The sequence below is a fragment of the Dermacentor andersoni genome, chromosome 11 (genome assembly GCF_023375885.2).
Source record: "Dermacentor andersoni chromosome 11, qqDerAnde1_hic_scaffold, whole genome shotgun sequence".
NCBI lineage: Eukaryota > Metazoa > Arthropoda > Arachnida > Ixodida > Ixodidae > Dermacentor > Dermacentor andersoni.
The window spans coordinates 78,137,569-78,147,633 of NC_092824.1; the positions used below are offsets into that span (position 1 = coordinate 78,137,569).

Here is a 10,065-nt window from a genome sequence, read left to right on the forward strand (position 1 = left end):
AAGTTTCATTCTAACACCAGTGACACAAACACCGCTCTGTAGGAGAAAACAGTTGCTTCAGGCAAACCAAACTGCTTGACGTCAGCCTAATAAGCGAACCTAATTGGCTGGCACATCTTTTCGTACGTATCATTAGCCTGGGCAGCACGAATTGCGTCGTGGTTGCTTATGTTAAGAAACCGTAGACAAACCAGCGCCCGCCCAACGAAAGCCTAGTGCTTCCTTTTCGATGTACCGGTTTCGACGCCGGTTGACGCCATCGTCGACTCCATCAACGAAGTCGTAAGTGCTGGAGGATTGCAGTATCTGCAATACCACGGCGGTAACAAGTTCTTGGCAGCTGTCTGTTCCGCGGCTCTGGCCGCCAAGATGGAGGCGAAAGACTATCTGCTGGTCGCCGACAAGGTCGTACTGCTGGTTTATGTGACGCTGTATCGTCTTCAACCCTGTGTCAGTGACGACGTCCTGATTGCTGCACTTACACCGCACGTTAAGTGTCGAGGCATTCCCGGCGTTATTTTCAAGGACAGGACGGACATCGGCTATGGCAGCCGACTGGTCAAGCTCGAGATGGTAAGACTGCCACCGAATTTCGTCATGGTGACTGGATTTCGGGTGACGCTGGCATATAAGGGTATGAAGAGAGTGTGCGCCAAGTGAGGCGCAGAAGGTCATTTTGGGGCCTTCCGCACGACATGTCGATGCGCTCGATGTGCCATTTTCGGACATGCGACTGCAACGTGCAATGTGTCACGGAGGCGTTGCAATGGCGAGTACGCCACTGTTGACTGTGTGCAACGACGTTCGTATTTCTGTGCAGTGATGTTAGCAACGCACGCCCAGCTACCTCTGGAATACAATACATCTGAAGAGGCAGCACAGATGGAAGCTACCGATCAGCCAGGAGAACAGTAATTCAACAAGGGCAACCGGGAAACACGCCGCACGTTGCAACATATCTCGTCGAAAACGGCACCGTGCCCACTCACATTATTGCAGACAATTCACGATATTTAAAAGGCAAATGGTGGAAATAGAGTGACATCAGAGAAGACACTTAGTGCACACAAGCGCCGACTGGAGGGGGACCAGCCTTTGTTAAGGCAGGTACTCGAATGATTCCTACGCATCTACCGAACACTAGCGTAGTGGAGCCAGAACAGTGAAAACTGATCTGGCGCGCGAAAATTATAAGTGAGACAGCAAAAAAAAAAGCACAATGAAGCATTCAGAGGGGGTGGGGGGCAGGAAACGCAAGGAGCCTACCAGGCGAACCGTTTTGGCCACATCATGCTATCCATGGAGTGAGGGTGTAATGTGAAAGCAAAGCACGGCAAGGCGTGAATAAAGAACGCGCAAATGAGCGCGAGCAATCGGAAAACTAACTCTTGTAACCTCCGACGCAGTTAGCTTGCGAAAAGGCACAGCAGAATATTAGCAGTGCCGTGTTACCCTACGGCAAGTACGGTAATACCGTAATGCCTCATCACCGCGCATGCGCGCGCTTTATAGCATACGCCAAGACGCTGCGAGAAAGTGGCGTCGGCCACACAGTCCACGCCGCACATGCCCGCGTCTCGCGGGCGACTTTTTGCCTTCTGCGACGCGACTGACAGCAAGTAGACAGGAATCCTAGGCAGGGGTATATACTTGAGCTTAATTCAACTGAACTTGCGACCGTAAACTTTGCCACGGGTGAGTAATACACTTAGGCCGAATGAGAAGAAAGGTCAAAGCAAAATAAAATTGACTAGAAAGCGAACAGTAAAAAAATACACTGCTAACTGACGAACAGAAATCATAGGAGTAACAAACAATATCCTACTTACCTGCCAGTGTAAAATGTCGACAGCCATGCAAGTGAGAAGGAGCAGTCCTCGAGAACGGCTCCTTCTCACTTGCATCGCTGTCCACATTTTCCACTGGCAGATGTAACACAACCTATGTAACACAAAATCGCTTCACGTGTTCTTGGGCAGTGTCACAAGCTGTTGCTATCGGCTTTGTGGCTGACGTCTACGTTTACTGTCACTTGGCTCCTCCATAATGAGCAATATGCGCATAGATAAGCTAATTAAACCTCTCTAATATTCACCGAAATGAATATTTCGCGCTCGGCACATAGTTGTTGATTGTGCAAGGCTTGAATACAAGCCACTATAATAATAATAATAATAATAATAATAATAATAATAATAATAATAATAATAATAATAATAATAATCACGTTACCATACGTATCGAGCAACACACGGAGTTCAAACGTTTGCGGTCATCGCCGCACCATAGCACGGAACGGCAATACCGCGTACTACCGTGTAACGCGCTTACCACGTGCGGTGTACGGTACCAAGGCACAGTGACGCCCTCTGCCTATAACGGTGCGGAGCGCTATCCTATGATTCTATGCCACAACGTAATTTTCACGTATGTCTAGCACGGTCAAAGACAAGATACTCCAGTGAAATTCAGTCCCCGTCAAGAAGCAATAGAATCTAAGGGGATCTGTTATGGTCCAGTGACATCAGCGTGGGCGCCATATTAGGGTACCTGCACGGTGCAAAGCTGCGCCGCTGACGTCATGAGAAAGCTACCGATAGTTCCGTTTTCATGGGTAAAGACGAGCTATGACAAGGGATTCAAATACTGAAGGCGTCACTTTTGTCAACTTTCATTGAGATACAGGCGGCCAAAATACGACAAAACACGTTGAAATCCTTGTCATCACATTGGCGTAGCAGCGACGGAGGAAGGGCGCGAAAGAAAAAAAAAAGGAACTTCGCTTTCATTTTCTCTTCCAGACGATAAGCAAAACGAGAACAAGGTGAAAGCAGGAGCGAACGTTTCGACAAGTGGACTTGCCTTCTTCAAATTTGCTCATCGTCTTCAGTTTGCTCATCGTTCTGAATTTCGATCTCCCGCCTTCCCCGTGTTTTCCCTGATTTTCTCTTCTAATAATCCATCTGGTGACGCGAAATTAGCGCAAATAGAGCTTTTATAGGGTACTATTGTTTAAGCTGGTTTGGCGTCAATTTACCTACAGACAATAAGCAACACGTAAAGACATTTGGCAGAATTGCACTACTGCACAATTAATCGATAATGACCCGCGCTCGTCGTACTCTATAGACTTCCATGCCTTCATACTTCGCGTTGCGCGCACGTTAGCATCGTCGGTTATCATTCGGTTTGCAAACATATAAACAGCCACGTACACCGGAAAAAATGAGTGCGTACCGCCAAGTACCACTATGGGCGAGCCACAAGGCCTGCCTTCTCTGGAGAGAAAAAATGGCACGCAAAGATGCAGACAGTGAACAAGAAGGAGAGAAGAAACATAAAGCTTCAATGAAAAAAAAATTTAATGAGACAAAATGCTGTTTTCGGTAAGTGTCCTTCGCTCTAGTCCTGCATGCGCTGGCGCACACATACGCAGCTTTCTATAGTTATCGCTGGAAGGTTACGAAGCGCGCTGCCACACCTTCCACACGATGTGACTTCAGCGGATCGCACCATAAAGGAACTTCTAGTAATCGTGATCAATTCATAGAGTTTCATATAATTAACTAGACGGAATCGTGGCACCAGCTCTCTACGGAAGCCGCAAGCGGGGCAGTTTCACTCAGCGTGGGAATGATGGATAGCACGCGAATTTGCCTGAACCTCGTCCTTCTAGCTTTAAGGGGCTTCGCGAATTTGCAAAGTGACCATTTTAAAGCAAATGCTGCGTTATAAATGATCAAAAGGCTATTATCGAAACTGTCGTACGGCAGCATTGAAACACACGACCTCAAGCACAGAAGCCAGATATTGAAACCATTACACCACGGATGCATGGAGGAGCGGAACCACTGCAATTAGCGGTGATTATGCGCGCTGGGAGAGTTCATTACCTTCTGCAATAAAAAACGAAAGTATTAATTGCTTTGAAATTTAGGCCAATTTAGGAGCTGATTAAACGTAACAAACGAAGCTACAAGAACGTCTGAAGCCCCAATCACAACGACCAGACAAATCCATCTACTACCCGTCGTTCCCATGGCGGCTGAACGACTGCAGCGCCAGACTTTCCTCTAGTAATTGTAGGAAACATTATGGTTGAAACACAATGCACTTACGACTTGCTTACGAAGTCGTGGCATACAGCACTGCGGTATCAGGCGAGAACTTTAACCGCGGCCCTTTCTGCGACGTCGATCCCAGTGTCCCCGATTCGTCGCGGCGGGTGTCCTGCGCATGTGACGTCATACCTGCGGTGGGGTTGAACGGCTTTATAACGACGGCATTTCGTAACCGCCCACCTTCCTTGATCGCTGCACCGCTTTCAGTGGACATAGCCAGTTCGTCTTTTAGTTCTCCCCGGCCACCGCGCCAACGCGTTACCAGCTTTTTTTACTATGGCGGCTGCCAGCGCGAGCGAAGATTGCGGCGGAGGCGTCAAGAACCGCTTCACAGACCGCGTCATGTCGGTTCCCAGCGTGAACTTCCTGTGCTTCGTGACCGCGGAGTGCTACAGCGCGCTGAAGAAGCGCTCCGCCCTGGCCGCGATCGCTCTGGACACCGTCGGGAAATGCGCCTCGCACGCCTACTCCTTTCTCGGAAAGCCCATCGTGGAACAGCTCTCCGGGCCGCTCCAGGCCGCCGACGACCTCGCTTGCGAGGTCCTGCAGACGCTCGAGAACAACTACCCGGTGATTAGCAAAATGCCGCACGAGATCATCGGAGAAGCCCGCGACTTCGGAAAACGCAAGTACACCGATGGACGCGACTACGTGCAGGAAAAGGTTGGCGCTTGACTTTGGTAACACGCGTCGTGAATATTCCCGACTCGTGATGAGTGCACCATCGCGACGGAAAGAAGCGCGAGCGCGAGGAAAGTAACCAGAAGTTCCTTTTATTTTGACGTGAGCCAGTGCGCTCTTGACCGTTATGTAGCTCAGACGTTTATTTGTCACTGTAGAGCCCATTCTCTGGGCATCTTGGTGCTTACAACCGTGCAACTTAGCGGAATGTGTAGTTGATCACGCTCCCGGTAACTGTAAGTCATTGCATCCCCGTTGGAATTTTATTTTTCTTACGCGGAAACCACCGCATCTTCCTTCTTGCTTTACGCAAGTTACGGAGCTGTGCTCTTTAACCAAGCTTTCCCGTGCAGCGTCTTTTGAATGGATGAAAATTCTTCTGAGTATACCCAAAGACTTTCCTTTTTTTGTTCGTTAACATTAAGCGGAATGGGAATGAATCTGTATTCTTTATCACATTTGCTCAGCACGAAGGCTAACTCCTTGCATAGAAAGTCGTTCTACGTCACGCCCGCATCGCGGACGTCTGTCTTCCATAGAGAGACTGTCTCGAGAAAGCACCCGTCGCAACACCTGCACGAATGGGCCCACGCCTGTCGAGAGCACTCAAGCGTACACTTCCTCTCCTACAACCACGCTGTCGCAGATCGACTACCTGCAGGACCTGTCCGGACTGGTCCTCGATGCTGCGTGCAGGCCCGTGGACACTGCCACGTCCATCGTGCGCTGCACTGGCGCCAATTTTTGGCACCACGTGACCGTTGCCGAATCCGCCTGCGACGCGGTACGTATTCCATTTCGGGGCGTCATTTCGGGAACGCGCGAGTTCGGGCTAGTGCGGTGTGCGTTGTGAAAAGACGTAGCTCGAAACGAGTCGAACAGCGTCGCGACCCGAACCCCGACTGAATACATGGCCACATATGGCCAAGTGAATCTTGAAGACGCTTGGCAATTGTGGACGCATGCAGCGCAGCGATAATTTGTACACCCTAAAGCGTGGTAGTTTTCGCCTTGCATGGCTAACAGCTTTACCGTTATGGCTGTGAAATTTGTTTTTACTGTAAACAACAGTGCAGCTCAACACTCGCGATCAGAGAAGCTGTATAATTGAAAAGTGTATATTAATCCTGACCACGCGATGCGCACTGAAATTTTTGAAACGAGCTTGTTTCACGCTCCGACAGTGTCGTCTGTCGGAGCTGTTATGTTTATTTCTCACGAAATGTCGCCCCCCTTCCCCAAAAAGAAAAGCTACATTTGTCCAATTAATCATTAGATCTCGCCCCTTAAGATGTTGTTGTCGAAGGGACATACGAGCTTCCTCATGGGCGCGAAAATTTTTACGGTGTGGGCGTGCTGGTGGTCCACGATTGATTAGGGCTACAGTGCAGGCGTTCGATCACGAGGACTGTAGGCTTTCATAGACAAGGCGCAGAGCCACGTTTCCGTCGCGTTCTCTGCAGGTAAATAATTTGCGCATGCTACTGTAATAACTATTCTAGGGAGACAAGGTTAATACATCAGCTCCAGTTCTCAAGTTATTTGGCAGTCTCCTATATTTTGCGGCATTCTCCGCCTTTATCCGTCGCAGTATTTTAAATGTGCAACAAATGAACACGTCAATATTTTGCTTGGCAAGCCCGTTTTCAATTTAGACTCGGGTTTCGACTGCTGAATTTTTACAGAGCGCAGAGTTATCCATAGTTACCTCACCCGAAACTGCTCGCCGTTGCAAAAGCGATGCGTGCGCAGCCCTCTTGCAGGCAGTTTTCGAGCAGTTCCGAATGAAAGCGTCGAAACGGCCTTGCAGCACCCTTTAACATGCGCATTTGTGTTCCTTTTAGCCACACCCTACAGGTGATCCCATCGCGTTTTCCAGTAGCTCGCATACAACGGCCTTTGTAGCCTAGCTCCTCCTTTCCTGTACTTTTTGTGTTTTTTTATTCCTTTTACACCCGGAAAATTACAGGGGTGGGTGCGCTAATTCTATCGCCTTGGTTGCAGTACATCAAAACCATGGATGAAGACTGCGCGCAGGACACCGATCCCCGCGACTCTGCGCTGCCGCGCCTCCTCCACGCGAGCTGGGAGGCCTCGATCTGCGTCTCTCGCTACGCGGCCGCGGAGCACCAGCGAGCCAAGGACTTCGTCGAAAGGAGCTTCGCGGCAGCCACGCGCTTCCTGGCTGAGCCCGCCGAGCCCCTTCGGCAGGCCACGGTATGCTTTTCCATTAGGATCCCATCCAAACTTCACATTCAGCCAGCACTTTCAGTCGCAAAACGCCCCAAATCCACCCCATCGACCCACCCGCCCGCTGCTTTTATTGCATACTATAATGAATCAGCTCAGTGTCCCCAGTGGCCACCAGTACAGCAAAAATACGCAAGCAGCCAAGAGCCCCGAGTATTGATAGCGTTTGGTTCTCCAAGCACTGTACGCATCGCCGTTAGTTCCATATGTAGCATTTGACTGACCGCTTCACAGAACATTTGCTTTACACAGATAGGAGCAAGCGCTTATTTGCCAGTGCTTTCATTCAACGAAAGCTCCCTATATAAACCGAGCAGAAAACGCACGCGCGAAAACATAATCGAAGCAACTGCTCGATACCGTTCTCCGTCCACTACGTGTGAGCGTATTTTAGCGCGTCCATGCATCTTCCATGCGCCAGCAGCGGTCGCTCCACGACTATGGCGTTCAGATGCCTGAGCACAAGGTCATTGGTTCGATTTCCAGCAGCGGAGGCAACGCATTTTGATGCGGGCCCTAAATGCAAGAACGCTCGTTTCCTTGTAATTTTGGTGCACGTTAAGGAGTCCCCAGGTTGTTGGCATTAAATTGGAGCCCGCCGCCACTTGTAATGTCCCGCGAAGCTCCAATGTTACCTTGCCATTATAATTCCCAAGAATATTCGAACCTTTTCATTACAAAAGCGGTTAAATTTCGTCTTGTTGAAAAAATGGGAGTTCTGTAAAAGCATCGCAGTCATTTATCTCTAAAGCTATAAAGTTGTTTTTTTAAGGTTAACTTGAATAATTAAATTCTGGGATTATACGTGCCAAAACTGCGATCTTATTATTAAGAACGCCGTAGTGGGGTTTACCGGAATAACGTAGACCACCTGAGGTACATTACCGTGCGCACAACTTGCGCCACATGGGCGTTTTTGCAGCACGGCCTCATAGTAATGCGGTCGCCGGGATCGAGCTCGAGACCTCGATCTCGCTAGAGCAACTCCATCACAATTGCACTACCTCAGCGGATGATGTGAACTTGCGTTCATACTTATGTGGCTATGCATAGCTGCCGGAATCACCCGTTACAGAAGTTGCTAGTAACCACTGCTCACAAGAGGCCGGACACAGACACGTCAACAGGACCACCGTCTTGTACCTCTAGATACACGGGGTACTCCAACTAATGCCCCGCAAAAGCTTTAGCGCTTCAAGATTTTACAAAAACGCATAAAGTCTCGAGATGCGGGCTCAATGAGTGTTTTCGTTGACGCTTTCTACCGCATTCCATTGCAGACTGCGAGCGAGCATGCCAGCGCTGCCTTCCGTCACGTGGTCAAGGTCTCGGTCCAGCTTGGGCAGGTGTACGTCGACGAATTCGCGCTCATCTACCGTACGGTGTGGAGCTGGCTCTCCGCACGGTTCACCCGCCAGGTAGGCTCAACAGTACCATTATGATGAGACTGGACGAACGAGCCAAAAGAAAGCTAGTCCCTTTCATAACATTGCCTCCGATAGGAGAGAGACCGAGAGAAAGGGAGCACAGAAAGGCAAGGAGGTTGACCAGGGATGGTTGTGGTTGGCCACACTGCGTGGAGGGAAGTGGTAGGGGGATAAAGACAGCCTTTACAGCTTTTCCAGTGGTCATAATAAGCTCGTTTGCTACGGATGGACACGGCCCGCCGTGCATAATCAACCTACCATGCTGGCTTCGTGGCTATGGGATTGTGCTGCTAAGCACGAGGACGCGGGATCAAGTTCCGGCGGAAGAGGTTGCATTCCGTCTGGGACGAAATGCAAGAATTGGCATTCGCTTAATAGCCTTACGTGATTTGTATGCGAAAGCATTACGATTTCTCTAATTGGTTATGTCCATGATACGTGTCCGTCACAACTCTACCTTAATCCGCCTTGCTCTAATTTGTACCGATCTTAATCCACTTTACACCACCTTGAGTCATCTGACTTGACCTTTATTCATTTTACTCCATCTGAAGTCGCTTTACTCTGACTTGACCTTTATTCATTTTACTCCATCTGAAGTCGCTTTACTCTGACTTGCTTTAGCCTTATTTGTGCATTACTACAGACGTCATACAGGACTCTGATGACACCTCTGATAATGATTATGATATTTGTTACCACTCGTTGCGGACAACGCCGGCTTTTCTGCCTCCTGGGACAAATAATGCTTTCGTATTAAAAACAGCCGTGTACCATGCATTGGGTGCACTGTAAAAAAAAAATCCGTTTGGTTAAAATTACTAAGGCTGGAGTCCATCACTTCAGCGTGGCTCAAATCAGATTGGGGTTTCGACATGCAAAACCCCAGGATTTGTTCACCCACCATATAGTATTTTCTGCCACCTACGCTGTTTTTGATGTTGTTCACTGCTTTTTCCCCCTTAGGTAATTATTACTTCCGAGCGGACTTCTTCCAAGGTATCAACATTGGAATACAGAAATCCCGCCCATGACAGCGATGCAGACGATTCTCAAGAAAGCTCTACAAGTTACAGTGATTCAGACTCTGATGATTCGTCCTAGAAACTCCGTTCTTGTGTTCAGTTTTGCAACCAATAAAGTATTTTTGAACGCGCGTGTCTTTCTGGACGAGTTACATCAACTTTCCCGTATGGGTTATGAGTGTTTTTAGCCTCTTTGGTGGGTGGTGGAGTTTGTGCGGAGACGACGACGAAGTGTTTCTATCATAGAACGCTTGTACCTTTGTCTCGATTTGTTTCTTTCCAAACTGTGGGAGCTGCCGCTCCCGTGTTGCGGTAATGGACGAAGAAGCCCTCGAAGACCTTCCTGGAGCCAAGCCATCACGTGGGGTCACGTCCAGAAAACGTGGCAATGCGTCAAGTGACACGGACAGCGAGGCAACCGAGTTGTACTCGGATGGCGTCGACTCGTCGGACGACGATTTCACGCTTGTCATGAGCCGAACCACAAAAAGAAGACTGCTACGGAGGTCATCGTCACCAAGTGTCTCCACCGTGAAGACAACACAACAGCGCTGGCCGTAC

At 49.2% G+C, this 10,065-nt stretch overlaps 1 protein-coding gene across 1 annotated transcript; it reads left to right on the forward strand.

The window, feature by feature from the left end:
* The first annotated feature begins 6,796 nt into the window (after window positions 1-6,796).
* On the forward strand, window positions 6,797-9,635 carry LOC126518263 (uncharacterized). Its single transcript, XM_050168107.3, has 3 exons — window positions 6,797-7,019; window positions 8,333-8,470; window positions 9,446-9,635. The coding sequence occupies exons 1-3, from the start codon at window positions 6,819-6,821 to the stop codon at window positions 9,581-9,583; spliced, it is 477 nt and encodes a 158-aa protein (XP_050024064.2). The 5' UTR covers window positions 6,797-6,818; the 3' UTR covers window positions 9,584-9,635.
* Window positions 9,636-10,065: the final 430 nt, after the last annotated feature.

What these genes read in the sequence shown, in the direction of transcription:
- LOC126518263 (XM_050168107.3), top strand. Translation starts at nt 6,819, where the DNA reads ATGGATGAAGACTGCGCGCAGGACACCGATCCCCGCGACTCTGCGCTG. An exon ending in AGCCCCTTCGGCAGGCCACG is followed by an intron (nt 7,020 to 8,332) that starts GTATGCTTTTCC and finishes ATTCCATTGCAG; the next exon opens with ACTGCGAGCGAGCATGCCAG. An exon ending in CCGCACGGTTCACCCGCCAG is followed by an intron (nt 8,471 to 9,445) that starts GTAGGCTCAACA and finishes TTTCCCCCTTAG; the next exon opens with GTAATTATTACTTCCGAGCG.